We start from the raw sequence: 21,507 nt of genomic DNA, 5'->3' as shown, positions 1-21,507 counted from the left end.
AAGTCTGCCATGTTAGAACAAGAAAAAGATGAGAAAAAAGAGAATTTACCAAGCTGACTTTTAAAAATGTCTATTAATATTTTTGTAAATGCCCAGTGATGAATTATTTCTCTAGGACTACATTCTTAAAAGTCTTACAATTTTTATTGTTCACTTAGAGAATAAGATAAAATCTTTGTTGATCAAAGGATGATATCTACATCCTGATTAGAGAATTGGACTCCTACAGTGAGGTGTCATTGCATCTCACTGCTTGCCAGGAAGTTTCTCTGGCTATAATTAACTGCGCCGATGAGCAAAATTATTTTCCTTCAAAGAATATTAGGGTACAGTAGACATGACATATTAGGCCAGCCTCACAAATTAGCACAGGCCCACAGAGCCTGCATGAAATTAGGTCAGACTTGAAAGATACCAGGCTGTGGTCCAATAAGCTTCTTAGTCTGAAATGGAAAATTGGGTTCACAGGGTGTTAGGGTCACTGTCTTTATTTAAGTGCGATAGAACTGGTAACAATTTTCAGGGTTAAAGACTGATTTTTCTAAGCCACCAAATATTTCTGGTTCTTCTCTTAGATAATTTATTGTGTTGCATAATTTATAAGAAAAGAAGGTTCTCCATTTTCTCAATACTCATACTTTAATAAATCCAACTCTGACTTTTGCCTATAATAAACAGGGAAAGAATAAACTCCCCAAGTATTTCCCTGGAGGTCTGTAGTTTCCCCATCAGAAGTAAAGTCTCCTAAAAGCCCTGTTGAAAATGCAAAGTATTTTGAGAGTTAACACTTCAGGCCATTAGTATGTATTAATGTCCTATGGTTAAGGTTGAGCAAAATGCACATTAATTTAGAATACGGAGATAATTAAAGTAAGGCTGGAATGTGCATAAATAGATATAATCATAAATATTAGAGGCACAGACATCATGTCCACAGTTACAGACCTCAAGGTACAAATAGAGGAAAGAGAATGGATCAGTTGCATATACAGTACTCCCTGGCTATCTGTGGGGGACTAGTTCCATGACACCTGCAGATACCAAAATCTGTGGATGCTCAAGCCTCTGAGATGAAATGCTGTAGTATTTGCATATAATTTGTGCACATCCTTCAGGATGTTTTAAATCATCTCTAGATAACTAGTAATACCTAATACAGTATAAATGCTATGTAAATAGTTGTATTTTTGTGTTATTTTTGTTGTTGTATTGTTATTTCTAATTTTGTTCTGAATATTTACAATCTGCAGTTGCTTGAATCCACAGATGAAGAACCCGAGATTTGGAGGGCCAACTGTATTTGATTCTTAAACTGCTTGTCAGATATTTCTGTAATTTCAGTTTGATTAATAAGCTTTGTTTTGGGGAGTGATCAATACAGCCTATTCATTTTGAGCACAGGCTTTGGAGTCACAAGGTGAGGACCTGGTCCCTGACACTATGGTTGTACGCTGACCTTTGTCAAATGACTTAACCTCCTTAAGCCTTGGTTTCCTAAACTGTGAGATGGATATACTAATAGTATTATAAGTTGTAAAGTAGTTATGATGATTAAATGAGATAAATGAAAAGTACATGTTTCAAATTCTTAATGCCTGACACACGTTAATGGTCATGGTCATCATCATTATCGTTATTAAGTGGCCAACATGGATAAAGAGTATAGTCTGGATTTGTGACATGAAATTTTTGGCTCTAATATTCGCCAGCGCTCTGCTCAGAACATTCTCTGTTCGCATTTCGTACAGTGGTGCCAGCGCGCAACCAGGCAACACCCTCAGGAGCATCATTCTTTTCTGGACCTGGTTCTTTCTCGCTCTGCCCTCCAGGGGCCGCTGTGTTTCTCGGAAACCGCGCGGGATGCTCGGTTGCCACGAGACCGTCGCCAGGCAACCGCGTGTACACATACTCCAGGCGGGCCGGGGCGCGTCAATATGGCGGCGCAGGGCGACCCCTCGAGCTCTCCGTCAGACGACTCTGCCGCCTCGGGGTCGCTGCTAGATCTGCCGCCGACCTCCACCGCGACTTCGAGGTCGCCCCCAGAGTCGAAGGGGAGCTCCCGGAGCTCGCTGCTTCAGTGGACCTGCCCCGAGGACTCATTGCCCCTAGCCGTGTTTTATGGGCCGCTGGACGCGAAAAACCCGCTCCTGGCCTCTTGTGAGAAGGAGATCCAGGAGTTGTTAGGCTTTATGAGGAAAAAGAAGGCTTTAGCCACCACGGAGGAAGAGAAGAACGAATTCCGCCGGCGTTGGTAAGCGCTGGCGGGGCACTGGGGAGGGCGCCGGCTAGAGGGGGGACCCCTGGAGAGGGCTGGAGGATGCAGGTGGTGGCCCCAGAGCTGGTTCAGCGTTGCGGACGCAGGGGTTGGCTGAAGGGCCCAGGAGAGACAAAGTTTAAGGAGTGGAGACTCGTCGCTCTTAACAATCCTTAATTCCTGGGTGATGTTATATCTTGGCTTCCTGCTCAGGTCAAAGTAAAAATCTACACAGAAATGTTTCATAACTCACCATTTGTTATTTGACCAGAAAAGAAAGATGGTAACATAAGCAGGAAAGAACCTTAAAAAGAGTTCGCAGTTTGCAGTAATAACATGGTGATAGAACTCCCAAAAAGGCAAACAGTTGCGCAGAATGAATAGCAAAATTAAGAAAAAGTCACTGTAATCCTAATAGCAATATAAGAAGGAATTAAAGTGCACATGTTCACAGGATGACATACTTCATTGTATCAAGAGCTAGCTTCATGAACCTAAGCTACCTTGAAGTTATTCCTTTTTCTCCATATACAAATTTATATACTCATAACATGGAAAGTTGTGAAACCCTTGAGTGAGCCAAAAATTTATACATGAATACAAAATACAAAAATTAGCTGGGCATGGTGGCACATGCCTGTACTCCCAGCTACTCAGGAGGCTGAGGCAGGAGAATTGCTTGAACCTGGGAGGCAGAGATTGCAGTGAGCTGGGATCGCGCCACTACACTCCAGCCTGGGCGACAGAGCAAGACTCCTTCTCAAAAAGTAATAATAATAAATAAATAAAATAAAATATTTTTCATTTATGCATTTAACAACTATTTATTGAGCACATACTGTATATCAAGTACTGTTCAAGGAACTAGGAAAACATCAAGTTAACAAAACGTAAAAATCCATGTCCTTATAGAGCATGTTTTTTTGAGTATAAACAACCACTAAACAAATATGTAAGTAAATAATTTTACAAGGAGATGACTGCTAGGGAGAAAAATAGAACAGGGAATGGTGATGGAGGATATGAGATCAATGTTGCAATTTTATCTTTTTTTTTGAGACAGGGTCTCACTCTTGCACAGGCTGTTTTACAGTGGCTCAATCCTGGCTCACTGAAACCTTGAACTCGGGGGCTCAAGGGATCCTCCCACCTTGACCTCCCAAAGTATTGGATTACAGGCATGAGCCACTGCACCAGGCCTGAGTGTTGCAATTTTAAATGGGGTGGTGGGAAGCATGGTTAGGGAAGGTCAGAAAAAGTTGCTTTTGAGAAAGATGAGAAAGATATATGGGAGCAATTGATGAGGATTTTTGTGCAAAGAGTAGGTCACACAGGGAGAATGGCAGATGGGAAAGACCTGGGGTGGAATTGTATTGTGGGACGAGCAAGAGGGAGGGAGATCAAGAGTTTAATTTTATAAAAATTGAGATGTGATTCAGCATCCAGGTGGAGCTACTATGTGGGTAGTTGGACATTTGAATCTGGAAGTCAGATGAGATATACATTTGGGATTCATATGATATTTAAATCATGACACCTGATGAATAGCTAAGGGAGTGGGTGTGTAAATGAAGAAGGGAAGAGTCCAAGGATTGATCCCTGGGATGCTCCAGCATGGACAGGGAGAGGCAATAAGAAGAAACCAACAGAGACTAAGGAGGAGTGGCCAGTGGAAAACCGTTAAGTGCCTAGTGTACTAGAAGCAGGTAGAGAAAGTATTTCAGGAAGAAAGGAATGATCAACTGTGGCAAATTCTGCTGACTGGCCAAGTAAGATGAGAACCAAGAATTGACCAAGGAAAGCCCATTATATACCTACTCTATATGCTTTATTTATTGATTTATTGATAGGGAGTCTCACTCTGTACCCCAGGCTGGAGTGCAGTGCTGTGATCTCAGCTTACTGCAACCTCTGCCTCCCAGGTTTAAGCGATTCTTGTTACTCAGCCTCCTGAGTAGCTGGGACTACAGGCGTCTGCTACCACGCCCGGCTAATTTTTGTACTTTTAGTAGAGACGGGGTTTCGCCATGTTGGCCAGGCTGGTCTCAAACTCCTGACCTCAGGTGATCCACCCACCTTGGCCTCCCAGATTGCTGGGGTTACAGGCATGAGCCACCGTGCCCGGCTTATACATTCATATTTAAATGGTTTCCATCTTTGAACTTCATCTCCCCATCTCCACTACCAGCATTCCAGTCCAAACCACCACCATTTCACATTTTCCCTGCAGCCACTCTGTCTCAAATCTGCCCTTCACCTAGCAGTCAGGATGATCTTTATAAATCTTATCTAAAGTCTTTCTATTGCTTCCCATTGCTTTTGGAATAAACTTAAGAATTCTGATACTCTCCAGGGGCTGAGGTGTTGACCCTGCCTGCCTTTCTCAGCTCAGCTCATCACTCACTTCTCTCTCAGGACTTTCCAGAGAAACAGGTCCTATTGTTTCTCACCCCAGAGCCTTTATATTTGCTATCTTTGTTGTCTAAATGTTCTTCCCCAAGCTTTTCAGAAATCTGGTTCCTTTTTTCAGGCCTCAGCTCAGTTGTCACCTTCTTAGAGTGGCCTTTCCTATTGAATGCAGATTCACTCATAGGTTTATATTTTTAAATCGATTTATTTTCTTGTGTATTGTCTGTCTCATTAGGATGTAAACTCACTGGTGACTTTGGATAATGTGTCTCTTTTTCATTGCTGTATTTCTGGCACTTAGCCTGGGGGTTGGGACATAGTAAACATTCAGTAAATACTTAGTATTGAAAGGATTCAAGAGTTATTATCCTTGGCCTGGTGCAGTGGCTTACGCCTGTAATCCCAGCACTCTGGGAGGCCGAGGTGGGCAGATCACCTGCGGTCAGGAGTTCAAGATCAGCCTGGCCAACATGGCGAAACTCTGTCTCTACTAAAAAATACAAAAATTAGCCTGGCGAAGTGGTGTGCGCCTGTAATCCCAGCTACTCAGGAGGCTGAGGCATGAGAATTGCTTGAACCTAATAGGTGGAGGTTGCCAGTGTGCCGAGATCATGCCACTGCATTCCACCCTGGGTGACAGAATGAGACTCTGTCTCAAAAAAAAAAAAAGCTATTATCCTTATATTCTCAGTAATTGTGAATATTACATATAGGAAAGTAGACATTGGCCAGTCTGTAAGTACAGTATCTGCGCCAACTTTAACAAGACTATAAGAATCACAAGCGTTGGATTGACATGTGCCTTAACAGTCCAACCTCTCACATAACTTTGGCCTTTATTTATACAATAATTTTTACTGAGTGCCTGCTATGTGTGAGGCAATGTACTAGACGCTGGTTACACAGTGATGAACAAAATAGATATGGGAGTCAGTATTCATGGAGCTTATAGTCTAGAGAGGGAGATAGCTGTTCAATGAGTCATTAGTCAATACACAAACAACAAATGCTATGAAAGTAACTGCTGAGCACTTATATGTGTCAGGCTTCCTACTAGGCACTGTGGCTACAGCAGTGAACCAGACAAAAATCTCTGCCTTCTCAGAGTGTATAGTCTAGAGAGGGAACTAGACAATAAACATCAATTATGTACATTTTCTGGTAATTTAGGAATGATAAGTGTGGCTGGGCGCCGTGGCCCACGCCTGTAATCCTAGCACTTTGAGAGGCTGAGGCAGGTGGATCACGAGGTCAGATATTCGAGACCAGCCTGGCCAACATAGTGAAACCCTGTCTCTACTAAAAATACAAAAAATTAGCCGGGCGTGATGGTGGGCACCTGTAATCCCAGCTACTTGGGAGGCCAAGGCAGAAGAATCACTTGAACCTGGGAAGCAGAGGTTGCTTTGAGCCAAGATTGCGCCACTGCACTCCAGCCCAGGCGACAGAGTGAGACTCCGTCTCAAACAAACAAACAAAAAAAAAAACAAAGAAATGATAAATGCCAGAGAGAAAAAGAAGATAATCTATTCCCATTAGAAATCAAAAAAAAAAAAAAAGAAAAAGAGAAGAGGTTCTGAGTGGAAGATAGGAAGTTGCAATTTTCAATAAGGTGGTCAGAGTAGATGACACTTAAAGCAGAGGCTTAAAGAGAATGTAGTGGGGGCTTGCTTTCGAATGAGTGGTAAGGGAGGTGCCATTAAGCTGAGATGAGAAGGACACCAGGGATTCGACTAGCCAAACGGAGAGGATGAATAGGGGACAAGAATGCAGGAAGATCCTTGGCAGAACAGATCCATTCCTACTTGGGAGGAATGGACAGAATCCCATTTAGCAGAAGCACAATGAAAGAGGTTCAACAGTATGAGGTGAGATTTAGAGGAATAATAGGACTTTGGAAGGTTTTAGAGGCCATTTTGAAGAGTTTGCATTTATTCCATTGGGTAGTTTTGGCAAGGGATTACCCTTATGTAATTTTGTTTTTTTTTGAGACAGTCTCACTCTGTCAACAAGGCTGGAATACAGTGGTGCAGTCTCAGCTCACTGCAACCTCCGCCGCTGGGGTTCAAGTGATTCTCCTGCCTCAGCCTCCTGAATAGCTGGTCAGCCGCATGCCACCACGCCCGGCTAATTTTTGTGTCTTTAGTAGAGACAGGGTTTCACCATGTTGGCCAGGCTGGTCTCAAACTCCTGATCTCAAGTGATCCACCCACCTCAGCCTCCCAAAGTGCTGGGATTACAGGTGTGAGCCACCATGCACAGCCTAATTTTTGTTTTAAGATATTATTCTGATGATCATATCCAAAGGGAACAAGAACAGCAGTGTAGAGACCAGTCAGGAGTACAGGAGGTAGGAGTTGCTTTTATAATATTTGACAGATGGTTATTATTATTATTATTTTTTGAGACAGGTCTCACTTTGTTGCCAGGCTGGAGTGCAATGACGCAATCTTGGCTCTCTGCAACTTCCGCCTCCTGGATTCAAGTGATTCTCCTGCCTTAGCCTCCCGAGTAGCTGGGACTACAGGCGCAAGCTACCACGCCCAGCTAATTTTTGTATTTTTAGTAGAGACGGGGTTTCACCGTGTTGGCCAGGATGGTCTGGATCTCTTGACCTCGTGATCCGCCCGCTTTGGCCTCCCAAAGCGTTGGGATTACAGGCGTGAGCCACTGCGCCTGGACGACAGATGGTTATTTTTTATATCAAAATTTGCTTTTCCTTGTAACTGTGGAAACTTCCATAAGCATACAATTCATAGTATTTAAAATATAAATTATTTTCATACCAGAAATGTCTTTAAATAAGAGCATGATACATTTTTAAAAATGTGCTTTTGCTATAAGCACATAAGATTGAGGTATTCTGCTTATACAGTTATGATTTTCTTTTCTTTTCATCTCTTTTCTTTTCTTTTCCCTCCCTCTTTCTTTCTCTCTCTCTCTCTTTCTTCAGACAGTGTCTTGCTCTGTCGCCCAGGCTGGAGTGCAGTAGCCGGATCTTGGCTCACTGCTACGTCCGCCTCCCGGGTTCACTCAATCAGACAATTCACGTGCCTCAGCCTCGTTGGTAGCTGGACTATAGGTGCGTGTCACCATGCCCGGCTAATTTTTGTTTTTTTTTAGTAGACACGGGGTTTTGGGATGTTTCCCAGGCTGGTCTTGAACTCCTGACCTCAAGCGATCTGCCCACCTTGGCCTCCCAAAGTGCTGGGATTACAGGCATGAGCCATCGTGCCTGGCTGATTTTCTGTTTTAGAACATTTTACATATCTAGCAGCAGTCAGCAATCCCAAGTACATTAACATTTTCTTCTCAAATGATGTACATTCTATAGTATATATTATATATTTTTGGTTTAATCATTATGTAAGCTATTCCCAATGAGCAGCCTTAACCTGAACTTAGGGTTCAACAAAAAAAGACATTTTTTCTTTGTTATTATATAATCTTGATTGATTTAACAAAGCTGGTATTTTTCTTTTATGAGTAACAAACCTAGTCATCATTATCTCATCTGTAAGATTTAGAAGTATTAACTATTTCATCTACATAATTTAAGACTCTAGTAGGACTTGGTGAATTTCTTGGATTCATTATGTTTATTCAAATACCGTGGCATTTCATGAAGCAGCAAATGAAAGTGAAAGAGGTAATAAAGCAAACAAAACACCTCTCCTCTTTTAAATGTCTGTGGTTTATATTTGCTATATTTATTTGGCATTGTTATTTATTACTTGGTATATGCATATATTTTTCTACCTAAATATATTATTAATCAGTTCATGAAGGAGGAATGCATTGTCTCCTTCACTCAATCAGTGACTCAATCAATATTGTTTAATTACCCAAATGAATTAATTGACAAGTTTCTGTTTAGATGTTCCATTATTACTCCAACACATACATCATAAGTATTAGAGCCATCTTCAGTTCTTAAGTTTAGGTCCTGTATTAGCCAGCTCAGGCTGCCATAACAAAATACTATAGACCAGGTGACTTAAACAACAGAAATTTATTTGTTTTTCACAGTCTGAAGGCTGGAAGTCCCAGATCAAGGTCCAGCAGGGTTGGTTTCTCATGAGGACTCCTCTCCTGGTTTGTAGAAGGCTTGCTTTGTCCTCAAGCATGGAGACAAACAATTTATGACCATATCAGAAAAGAGCACGCTCTCTGGAGTCTCTTCTTCTAGGGACACTAATTCCATCAGGCCAGGGTACTAACCTTATGATTTCATTTAACCTTAATTGCTTCCTTAGAGGCCCTGTTTCCAAATACAACCACACTGGAGATTAGGATTTCAACATATGAATTGGGGGGCAGTGGGGGAGGGGTCACAAATATTCAGTCTTATCTAGAAATTTATGAGATAGGATTGGACACCTGTTAAGGGATATTTGGATTTTTCCTAGAGACATATATAATTTCTGGGGGAGAGGAAAGAAATAAATGTTAACTAAATGAATGAATAAAATAGGCAATGATCTGCTACTGTTTGAAACTCTGGTTAGAAACCATTTTGAAAATGCTGTTTGTTTTGTTTTTATTTTACTTGGTGGAGGGAACTATAGCTCTAAGTGGATTGACTGGCTATTTGAGCCCTGAGCACTTTATAAGAAAAAATAAGGGCCATGCGCGGTGGCTCACGCTTGTAATCCCAGCAGTTTGGGAGGCCGAGGCGGGCGGATCACGAGGTCAGGAGATCGAGACCACGGTGAAACCCCATCTCTACTAAAAATACAAAAAATTAGCCGGGCGTGGTGGCGGGCGCCTGTAGTCCCAGCTACTCGGAGAGGCTGAGGCAGAGAATGGCGTGAACCCGGGAGGCGGAGCTTGCAGTGAGCCGAGATCATGCCACTGCTCTCCAGCCTGGGTGACAGAGTGAGACTCCGTCTCAAAAAAAAAAAAAAAAAAAAAAGAAAAAAGGAAACAAGAACAAATAATATTTTCTTCCCGATCCTTCATTCATTCATTCATTCATTCATTCATCTTTCAGCAGATGTTTATTGAGTACCTACATGTACTAGTTATTCACTACTGTTGGGGGCTGGGCAATGAATAATATTGTTGAGGTCCTTGACCTCAGGGAGTTTACTTTCCAGAGGACTGGAAAGCTCATTCATGTAGTCGTTAAGAGCATAGATGCACTGAGCCTCAGCTTAATCAACTATCTTTGGGATATTGATATTACCTTTCTTGGAGTTGTGAAAATGAAGTGAAAAAAGGTACATATATAGGCAAAAGACCCAAAATAGCCAGCACAACATTGAAGGAGAAGAAGAAAGTTGGAGGACTGACACGACTCAATTTCAAGACTTACTATAAAGCTATAGTATTCAAGATCGTGTGACATTGGTGAAAGAATAGACAAACCTGTGGAACAATATACACAGCTCAGAAATAGACTCACATAAATATAGTCAACTTGTTAGGGAAACAGGAGCATAGGAGAGCCAGAGTAATGGCATTTTAAAATCAACTCCATTTTAAAATTAGCAAGGCACATTCCTTGCCAGGCGTGACCCATGGTCATAAATTTTTTACAGTTGAAGAAACAGCCTAAAGATACCTGCAGAGACAAACACCTACAACAGCAGAAAGTCCAGATGTCCCAATACCCGTAACAATATATGCCTTCAAGATAATTATAGCTATGCCTTGATGTACTGCACATGAAAACGTTGAGGATAGTTTCCTTTAAATCAACAGAGTAATAAATTTTGTCACACTGTTGGCCTACCTGCATGTAGACCTAACTTAGCCTGGCTTTTTACATAGATAAGACCCCTATATAAGAAGAGTTTAAAACAAAGATAGTGTGTTCATCTTCCTGCTTTCTGAGGTTGCCCGACTCTGTAACTGAGTAGCTTTCAATAAATGATCTTTTCCCACTGCACTGTGTGACTTGTCTTGAATTCCTTCCTGTGCGAGATCCAAGAACCCTCTCTTGGAGTCTGGATCAAAACCCCTTTTCTGGCAACAAACTGATCTTTGGCAAGTGAGCAAAGTCAATTCAATGGAGAACAGCGTCTTCAATAAATGGTCCTGGAACAACTGGATATCCACATGCCAAAAAGTGAATCTAGACACAGACTGTACGCCCTTCACAAAAATTAACTCAAAATGGATCACCTACCTAAATGTAAAATGCAGTATTATGAAACTCCTGGCCGGGCACCGTGGCTCACGCCTGTAATCCCAGCACTTGGGGAGGCCGAGGCAGGTGGATCACAAGGTCAAGAGATCAAGACCATCCTGGTCAACATGGTGAAAACCCATCTCTACTGAAAATACAAAAATTAGCTGGGCGTGGTGGTGCGTGCCTGTAGTCCCAGCTACTCGGGAGGGTGAGGCAGGAGAATCACTTGAATCCAGGAGGCAGAGGTTGCAGTGAGCTGAGATGGCACCACTGCACTCCAGCCTGGTGACAGAGTGAGACTCCATCTCAAAACAAAAAATAAAAAATAAACTCCTAGTAGATAACATAGGAGAGAATCTAGGTGACCTGGGGTTTGGTGATGACTTTGAATATACAGTACCAAGGCATGATCCGTGAAAGCAAGAATTGATAAGTTGGACTTCATTAAAATTAAAAATTTCTGCTCTCTGAAAGATACTGTCAAGGGAATGAAAGGATAAGCCACAAACTGGGAGAAAATATTTGCAAAAGACATATTTGATAAAGGACTGTTGTCCAAAATATACAGAGAACTCTGAAAACTCAGCAATAACAACAACCTGATTTTACTTTTTAAAAAATATTTATTTATTTATTTACTAATTTTTTTGAGATGGAGTCTTGCTCTTTTGCCCAGGCTGGAGTGCGGTGGCCTGATCTTGGCTCACTGCAGTCTCCACCTCATGAGTTCAAATGATTCTCCTCCTGAGTAGCTGGGACTACAGATGTACGCCACCATGCCTGGCTAATTTTTGTATTTTTAGTAGAGACGGGGTTTCATCATGTTCACCATGTTGGGCAGGCTGGTCTCAAACTCCTGACCTCAAGTGATCCACCTGTCTTGGCCTCCCAAAGTACTGGGATTACAGCTGTGAACCACTGTGCCTGGCCAACAACCTGATTTTAAAAATGGGCCAAAGACCTTAACAGACACCTCACCAAAGAAGATATACAGATGGCAAATAAACATATGAAAATATGCTCCACATCATATGTAATCAGGGGAATGCAAATTAAAGCAACAATGAGATACCCTACATGCCTATTAGGAAGGCTAAAATCTAGAACACTGACAACACCAAATGCCGGTAAGGATGTGGAGCAATGAAGTCTCTCATTCATTGCTGGTGGGAATGCAAAATAGTACAGCCACTTTGGAAGACGGGTAGTTTCTTACAAAATTAAACATATTCTTACCATAACATTCACCCCTTGTGCTCCTTGGTATTTACCCAAAGGAATTGAAAACTTATGTCCATGTAAAAACCTGTACATCGGGCCGGGGGTGGTGGCTCACGCCTGTAATAGTAGCACTTTGGGTGGCCTAGGCAGGTGGATTACCTGAGGTCAGGAGTTTGAGACCAGCCTGGCCCACATGGTGAAACCCTGTTTCTACTAAAAATACAAAAATCAGCCAGGCATGGTGGTGCACGCCTGTAATCCCAGCTACTCGGGAGGCTGAGGAAGGAGAATTCCTTGAACCCCAGAGGTGGAGGTTGCAGTGAGCCAAGATCCTGCCACTGCACTCCAGCCTGTGCGACAGGAGCAAGACTCCATCTCAAAAACAAAACAAAACAAAAAAACCCCTGCATATCAGTATTTCTAGCAGCCTTATTCATAATTGCCAGAACTTGTAAGCAACAAAGATGTCATTCAGCATGTGTGTGGATAAACTGTAATGCATCCAGACAATGGAATATTATTCAGTGCTAAAAAGAAATGAGCTATCAAGCCATGAAAAGACATGGAGGAAACTTAGATGCATATTGCTAAGTGAAAGAAGCCAATCTGAAAAGGCTTCCTACTATATGATTCCAACTGTATGACATTTTGGAAAAGGCACAACTATGGAGACAGTAAAAATATAAGTGGTTAACAGAGATTGAGCAGGAAAGGAGGGATGAATAAGTGGAGCACGGAGGATGTTTAGGATAGTGAATCTACTCTCTGATATTTTCACAGTGGATAGACATTATATACATTTGTCCAAACCCATGGAATGGATAACACCAACAGTGAACCCTAAACTATGGACTTTGGGTGATAATGATGTGTCAATGTAGGTTCATCACAACAAAGGTACCATTCTAGTGGAGATGTTCGTAATAGGGAGGGCTGTGCATGGGGAGGGCACAGGGTATATATCGGAAATCTCAGTACCTTCTGCTCAATTCTATTGTGAACTTAAAATTGCTCTATGAAGTAAAGTATCTAAAAAAAAACACACATGTAAAGGGCTGCAATCAATGCTTGGTACATAGGAAGCAATAATTTTAACTGTAATTACATTTATTATTAATAATTGGACATTAACAATAAGGCACATTGGAAAGGCTTTAGCATAAGGTAAGTTTTAAAGGATTGCTTGCAAATTAATTGAGGTTTCCTGCAGACTTTGACAATGTTGTTTTATTTTATGATTTTTACAGTGCCACTTCTTTGTTTAATATCTGGACTAAATACGCCCCCAGGCTGCCAGCAGACTATTACAACGAAAAGCTTCTGAAGGTTGGAGATAGTCTTTGTCAAATGAAAGTAAGTGCCTCTGGAGGAAAGAGAGCCAAAAAGAAATTCATTTGGTTAATTATTATTACAGTATTTAGGCTGATACCCTTCCTATTTTACATGTTTTGATTTTTCTCTTAGAAAAAAAATAAATGAGTACATAAAAATTTTAATAAGGCACAGTAACCAAAAAAGTGTTGCTTTTTAATTTTGTAGTTGAGATTTCCCAGAGGTGAGACATTCCTGGACAGCCAGGCAGCTGGCTGTGGATGGGCAGGAGGGTGGCCGGGTTAACAGAGGGTGTGGTAGGCGCACAACAGGAAATGCTGAATCATCGTGTTCCTACCTTATACAAAGGAGCCCAGACACCACTTCCTGTTGTTTTTCATATGGCTGGCCTTGCCCAGTGGTCAACCTTCAGGGCTCTTGGCCTTGCAGCTCTGTTGCCTGCTTCAGCACCCTGTATATTAAACTCTTTCAACTCTTTCTTAATGTTTTGCTGTATGTAATTTTAACAGTCATTCCATACATACCCTGTTTCTTGCTCAGTATTGTATTCCAGACTGAGTTTGTGTCCTACTTTTAGTTCTACCTGAATGTCTAGGGCTTGGAATGCTGTGGACTTGTGGACTTGGTTTGCTGAGACCACAGCATGGCTGGGTCTTCCATTAATGATCATGTGAGTTTCCCCCTTAAACTCTGGCCAAGGTCCAGATTATTCTAAGTCATGTGAGGGTCAGACAATGGGATTTTAGGCCAGCCGTGGGCAGTGTTCAGTGTTTTCTCAATCTTCAGTTTCTCAACTTCATTTTTCCCCTCTCTATTTCCTGGACTTTAATCCTCTTGGTCTGGGAGACAAATTTACCACATATGAGTGGTGGAACTTCATAATGAAGAACTAAGACCTATTTTCTTCTGCCAAAACTGCAGAATAACCATAGTTCCACATAAATGGACCATGGGTCTTAGAAACTTGAAAATACAGGGCTTGGTAAGCTACAGAAAAGAAACCCGGGTGAGACTCAACTTGGAAGCTTTATTCATGTAAGTGGAATAAGAGTTTTGACAAGAATTAGAAGACAGCCCCCTTTACATCCTTATACTTTTCAGTATAAGAAGCTGGTAATACAAATAAAAAGCACAGTGTAGGGTTGTTTGAGAAATATCTGTGTGGGTGGAGTGGATATTGGTGGAGGGAGGAGGGAGGTGTATGTTAGAAGCTGATAAAGCAAGTTAAAGATGGCTGGTAGCTAAGGATTTAGAATGTTTTAGATAGAAAGGCCTAGATAGGATATTTTAATATTTAATTAAAGGAACAAAGAAAAAGTTTTATCTACTTTTCACCGAAGGGAATGTTGGCCAGGCTGGGCATGGTGGCTCATACCTGTAATCCCAGAACTTTGGTAGGCTGAGGAGGGCAGATTGCTTGCTTGAGCCCAGGAGTTTGAGACAAGCCTGGGCAACATGGTGAAACACTGTCCCTAAAAAAAAAAAAAAAAAAAAAAAAGGTATTTATAATTCTGAAATCATGAACTTGTTACTTTGGTTTCTAGGCTCTATTTTTATTTTAGTTGTAGTAAAGATCATCTTCTGGAAAATTTGTTTTAAACCTAGATTTGAATTTATTATATGACTCAAGTTAGAGCAGAAAAGATTCAGGATTAGTGAGCAAAAAACAAATCTTTAATAGAAATTTAAACAAAACAGTGTTTGACTGAAGATGCCTCCCAAGGGGCTAGGTAACTGGACAGCCAGTTCAACCTTGGGCAGTTGCTTTTCCTGGGGATGAAGTTGTGGGGGAGGGAGCTGAGGAAGGGTTGCAAGTGACTCATTTTGAAAGCACTGCTTATGTCCCCTGCCCTGAAACCCTCCAGGTAACTGAGCCCTGTGGGTTACAGAAATGGGGCATCTGATTCTGTAATGGGAACATAAGCATGAATTTGAATGAATAAAAATCCCACTGTTCAAATGCTTTTTATTTGTCCTGATGCAGCTTTAGAGTCTGTTGACAGATGAAAGAGAGGCAAGTAGCTCACCTCACTCTGCAGTTTTTTCTTTTACTTTCTCTTCTTTGGTTCTCTCTTTCTTCCTCTCTTCCTTCCTCTCTCCCTCCCTCTCCCTTCCTTTCCTTCCTCCCTCTCTCTCCCTCCCTCCCTTTCTTTCTTTCCTTTCTTTCTCTTTCTTTCTTTTCTTTCTTTCTTTCTTTCTTTTTCTTTCTTTCTTTCTTTCTTTCTTTCTTTCTTTCTTTCTTTCTCTTTCTCTGTCTCTTTCCTTCCTTCCTTCTTTCTCTCTTTCTCTCTCTCCTCTTTTTCTTTCTTTCCCTCCCTCCCTTTATTTTTTCCTTCCTCCTTCACTCCCTCTCTCTTTCTTTCTTCCTTTCCTTTCCTTTCTTTTCCTTCCTTTCTTTCTCTCTCTCTTTCTTTCACTTCCTTTCTCCCCCCTTCCTTTCCTTTCCTCTTCTCTTCCCTTTCTTTTCCTTTCCTTTCCCTTCCCCTTCCTTCCCTTCCCTTTCCCTCCCTCCCTCCCTCCCTCCCTCCCTCCCTTCCTTCCTTCCTTCCTTCCTTCCTTCCTTTCTCGCTCGCTCTTCATTTCTTTTCTTTTTCGAGCCTATGAGGTATCAGAGAAGCAAGACTACTCATCCACCTCTCTGGGTATGTGGGTTACCATGATCTGATGATGCTGAATTTTGGAACCTGGATTTTGAGTATTTGTAGGTATTACCATGCACAGTGCCATAGTAAATATTCTCATCCTTGTGGTCATGATGGTCCCATCTCACATAGGCTCATTGTGAGGAGAATTAGATGAAATAATGCACATAAATTGTATAGTGCAGTGTTTGCCACATACTATGTTTTTGGAAAATGGAGCCAGTAGGAATGGTATAATTGTAATAATCAACATTGATACTATTAGGAATAATATGAATATTACCTAATAATGATGAGCTAAATGATATTTTGGAACTTTAATCAAGTACTCTTTTTATTTCAGGAATACAAACTGGCCCTTTTACAATGCTATGGAAGATATCTTCAGCAGTTCAATACCAATTTTGATGAGAATAAAGTGGATGTAACTCAATTCAAAGCTACCTTTTTCCCAAAAGGCTTTAAAGATAAAACTGCTGGACTTACAGTAAGATGAAAGAGCAACTGAAATATCTATAATTTATGATTAGTTATGCAATACATCTTTTAGGTGACAGCTTCTAAATGTCTTTTGTTGGCTTAGCATAGCATCTAGCTGTGTGTTATAAGTTGCTTAATAAATACTTTCAGTGCTGGATAAGAAAGTGAACTTATTAAGCTTTGTAAAGATGCTTTGGAGATTAAGTCACTGCAGTCACTCATTCATGTAGCAGTTGTTGTTATTTAATAGGTAATATTTGTAGAGTGCATTTAATTTATAAAGTGCTTTGGAAAACAAATTTGATAAAGTAATTTTATGAGTTACGTACTATTATCCCTATTTTACAGAAGAAAAATAAAGCTTATCACATAGTATAAAAAAGTGGCTCTTGAGATTAAACATAAATCTATTGATATAAAAAATTTATACTTTATTTCTAGTATACCAGTATTTTGTTAATTACTACCATTGATTCACTGGTTGAACAGTTTTCATGTGCTGAGTACTCTTCTAAATACATTGTATGAATTATCATCTTGCAGCCTCATTAAAGTCCTTAGAGGTGCCTCTTTTACAGATTAGGAAATGGAAGTTTATTAGCCAACTTAAAGCAATGGGCAGGGTTGGTGTTTGAACCCTGATCAGTCTGACTCTAAATCTATATTACTTCAAACTTGAGGACTATTCAAGGCCTTGGGAACAGTATGTGGTTAATAAGCAAAAACTCTCAAGGCATGTTTAGGGGACAATTGAATGTTCAATTTGGCTGTACCGTAGGTACATGAATGAGAATACTGGGCAATGTAGGTTGGCACCCCATTAGGGAAAAGGTCTCTTCTACTCCGCTTTTTGTAGCCTTGACCCCCTACCTTCTGCTTTTTGCTTTTCATACTTTGCCAGAATTTTTCTTTCTTTCTTCCTTTCTTTCTTCCTTTCTCTTTCTTTCTTTCTTTCTTTCTTTCTTTCTTTCTTTCTTTCTTTCTTTCTTTCTTTTCTTTCTTTCTTTCTTTCTTTCTTTCCTTTCTCTCTCTTTCTCTTTCTTTCTTTCTCTCTTTCTCTCTCTTTCTCTTTCTTTCTTTCTCTCTCTCTCTCTCTCTTCCTTTCTTCCTTTCCTTTCTTTCCTTTCTTTTCTTCTTCTTTTTTTTTTGGAGTCTTGTTCTGTTGCCTAGGCTGGAGTGCAATGGCATGATCTCAGCTCACTGCAACCTCTGCCTCCTAGGTTCAAGCAATTCTCCTGCGTCAGCCTCCTTAGCAGCTGGGATTACAGGCGCGTACCACCATTCCTGGCTAATTTTTGTATTTTTAGTAGAGACGGGGTTTCACCATGTTGTTCAGGCTGGTCTCGAACTCCTGACCTCATGATCCACTCTCCTTGGCCTCCCAAACTGCTGGGATTACAGGTGTGAGCCACCGTGCCTGGCCAATTAATTTCTAAAGTAGAAACCTGTCATTTTGTTCCACTACCCATTGACTTTGCCTTTTGGCTAAAGTCCAAATTCCTTGGGATACATGGAATGCTCTCTATTTTTCTGAGCCTGGGTCACCCCTATAATAGCCTCACTTTTTTTTTTTTTTTTGAGACAGAGGCTCACTCTGTTGCCCAAGCTGGAGTGCAGTGGTGTAATCTTGGCTCACTGCAACCTCCGCCTCCTGGGCCCAAGTAATTCTCCTGCCTCAACTTCCTGAGTAGCTGGGATTACAGGTGTGCACCACCATGCCTGGCTAATTTTTGTATTTTTAGTAGAGATGGGGTTTCTCCATGTTGGCCAGGCTGGTCTTGAACTCCTGACCTCAAGTGATCTGCCTGCCTTGGCCTCACTTCTTTATTTTAAACCATCTCATCCAACCTTACAAAATACTTTCAATTCAGTGACCACAGCAGTCCCTTCAATGCTGCACGAGCCTGAATGCATGAGCCTGTAACTGTTTTCCCTCCTCTAAGAGCAGTGTCCGTTTCTTCCTCATCCTAGAGTCCCTGTTGCCTAGCAGAGTGTGGCTAATAGAGGTGCTCAAGAAACGTTTGTTGAGTGAATTTTGTAAATGGTTATAATCACATCTGAATTAATAAATAAGTTAAAATGCCACTGGGTGAGCTTACAACAATTGATTCAATTCTGTATTTTTGGTAATAGGATTTTTTTTTCTTTCTGAATTTCTTTTGACTAAGGAAAGCTAGTCTTAACTAGATGGATGTTTTAAAGAAACCTATCTTTTTTTTACACTACTCTATTAAATTAATTATCCATAATTGTTTCCATTTTAGTTTTTTACATTTTGAGAAATGCTTTCCTAAGTTATTTTTATTTCTTTTTTCTTTTTCTTTTTCTTTTTCTTTTTTTTTTGAGATGGAGTTTCTCTCTTGTCACCCAGGCTGGAATGCAGTGGCACGATCTTGGCTCACTGCAACCTCTGCCTCCCAGGTTCAAACGATTCTCCTGCCTCAGCCTCCTGAGTAGCTGGGATTACACGCATGTGCCACCACGCCCAGCTAATTTTTGTATTTTTAGTAGAGACAGGATTTCATCTTGTTGGCCAGGCTGGTCTCGAACTCCTGACCTCAGGTGATTTGCCCACCTTGGCCTCCCTAAGTGCTGGGATTACAGGTGTGAGCTACTGTTCCTGGCCAGTTATTTCTATTTCTATTTTCCCATGTGTTTCAGTTTCATGCTTTGAGTGGCAAAAATATGTGCAACTACCAGCTGGTCTGCGGCAGTGATGAAAACCTGAAGAATAAAGAATCTGTGGTCCAGTGTCTGCATATCTTGTCCTCCTTAAGGCTCATCATGCAAGTGGCTCTGCCACAAGAGCATCTTTGCTGGATTATCTTCAATGGTATATGCTGATATATTTTATTTTCCATTGTGTCTTTCAGAAAGTTGCTTAATGCTAAGTTTGACAGTAGCTTGAGTACCTTGTGATTTAAAACATATGCATTTCATAATAGTATGATTGTATTTTTTTTAACATTTGTATGACATGTTTGTCCTCGTAAATTGGGATGGATAAAGCATGTCTTTGGGTTTTCATTGGGGAAAGGGTTAGAGGCTGTGGGAATAATCACTGTTGGGTGTTCAAAAAGCAAGGCCGCAGTTAACGAGTAAATATAGATGGAGAAGTGTCAAAGAACCAGCGCAGATTAGATTGGTTCTAAGCATTACCCATTTACTGCCTCAAACAATTTGGCTTTGGGTTTCTACAAAGTGACCTTCTCCTCCTACTTTTATTTTGAGTGAGGACTGCTGAGGAACACACACACACATACACACACACACACACACACGTACATTATGTGTATGTCTGAAGAAATGACTCTCAGCTAAAAAATGTAATACTTGCTTTTCTCTATTTTAAAGTTGCAACTTACTGCATTGTTCTCTAGATAATATATTTTTAAAAGGAAAATAATAATGACAGTGTGTTCGATGTGCATAAGACAGGATCAAATAACTTCAAGGAAACATATTGGATTTTCCCTCATCCATGGCAACTGAAAGTGTATTTTCTAGCCTTTTCCTTTCTCACCCACCCCCAAGTCATGTTTTGACATTTTGAAATCAGACTTTACATTTGCTGCCAGAGATGAGGCCAGCTTTGATGAGATTTTTTCAGTCCAGTGATTATTAAGCTTTTGTGTCTGATCATCCTCCAGAGATTCGATGTTACCTGTGCCACCACTGCCATCTCTCACACATCTTGGCAGGGACAGAGAAGGAGCAGCAGTTCCGTGTTAGGCCCAGTGGTTGAGGCCTGTGGTCAGCCCTTGTTTGAGTGGTGGAAATTAGCATGATTCCCTGTCTTTACTCCTTTTAAGATCACAACCCAAACATAGTCTTTTTTTTTTTTTTTTTTTTGTCTGAGACAGAGTCTCACTTTCTCACCCAGAGTGGAGTGCAGTGTGGCACGATCACTGCAGCCTTGAGCCTTGAACTCCTGGGCTTAAGCCATTCTGCATCAGCCTTCCAAAGCACTGGGATTCCATTTCTCTCAATAGTCTTTTTTTTTTTTTTTTGAGATGGAGTCTCGCTGTGTTGCCCAGGCTGGAGTACAGTGGCGCGATCTTGGCTCACTGCAACCTCCACCTCCTGGGTTCAAGCGATTTTCCTGCCTCAGCCTCCTGAGTAGCTGGGACGACAGGCATGCCCCACCACACCCGGCTAATTTTTGTATTTTTAGTAGAGACGGGTTTTTACCATGGTAGCCAGGCTGGTCTTGAACTCCTGACCTCAGGCAATCCGCCTGCCTCCACCTCCCAAAGTGCTGGAATTACAGGCATGAGCCACCGTGCCCGGCCTCTCAATAGTTTGTTTTTTTTTTTTTTAAAGATTATTTCTGTATCCTTGATATCCTTTTCTTGGTATGTGCTTTTTTTTCTTTTCACTTTTTTAATACACATGGCATTGTGCTCTAGATTTTATTCTGTTTCCTTTTTTTTTCCTGCTGAATATTGTGGGGTTTTAGGATCTAGCTAAGTTCCCGTATGTAAATCTAATTCATTAATTCTGCCTGCTGAATTATATTCCAGATATCCATACAGGCCTGGCGATGAGCACCTGGTTTGCCTGACCTCTCTAATTGCACAAATAAGTCTGCAATGAATATCCTTGCACATGTCCTTTTATAGACCTGTGCAAGAGTTTTCTGGGATCTGTGCCTAGGAGTGGAATTACTGGGTTCTGGGAGATACACATACTTAGTTTCAGTAACTACTCTTCCTGTTTTAATTTATTTTCTAACTTACTGAATGCCTACCATATGCTAGGCATTGTTCTAGGTGCTAGGGACACAGGAGTGGACAATAGACAAAAACCACATTCTCAGGCTGACTTCCATTGCAGGGAGATGCTAAACAAATCAAAACTGAGTTGTGTCAGATGGTGATGAGGCTATGGAGAAAAGTCAAAGCTAGAAGGGGATAGAGAGAGGAGGGGCTAGGCTGCTGAGATGACAGAGGAACAAAGACCTGAAGGAGTTTGGATAGTGAAACTTCTGGGTATTTGGTGGAAGGGCATTCCACCGGGGGATCAGCAAGTGC

General features: G+C 41.2%; 1 protein-coding gene across 1 annotated transcript in view; it reads left to right on the top strand.

Moving 5' to 3' along the window:
* The first annotated feature begins 1,934 nt into the window (after positions 1 to 1,934).
* CFAP54 (cilia and flagella associated protein 54) overlaps positions 1,935 to 21,507 on the top strand; it is a 382,051-nt gene continuing 362,478 nt past the window's right edge. The window contains exons 1-4 of the mRNA XM_030819793.1: positions 1,935 to 2,251; positions 13,268 to 13,373; positions 16,338 to 16,481; positions 19,136 to 19,307. Of these exons, the coding sequence (XP_030675653.1) occupies positions 1,935 to 2,251; positions 13,268 to 13,373; positions 16,338 to 16,481; positions 19,136 to 19,307 (739 nt within the window). The remainder of the gene's footprint in view (positions 2,252 to 13,267; positions 13,374 to 16,337; positions 16,482 to 19,135; positions 19,308 to 21,507) is intronic.

Source organism: Nomascus leucogenys, chromosome 10, assembly GCF_006542625.1.
Source record: "Nomascus leucogenys isolate Asia chromosome 10, Asia_NLE_v1, whole genome shotgun sequence".
Lineage (NCBI taxonomy): Eukaryota > Metazoa > Chordata > Mammalia > Primates > Hylobatidae > Nomascus > Nomascus leucogenys.
This window is presented reverse-complemented; position numbering and strand designations above follow the sequence as displayed.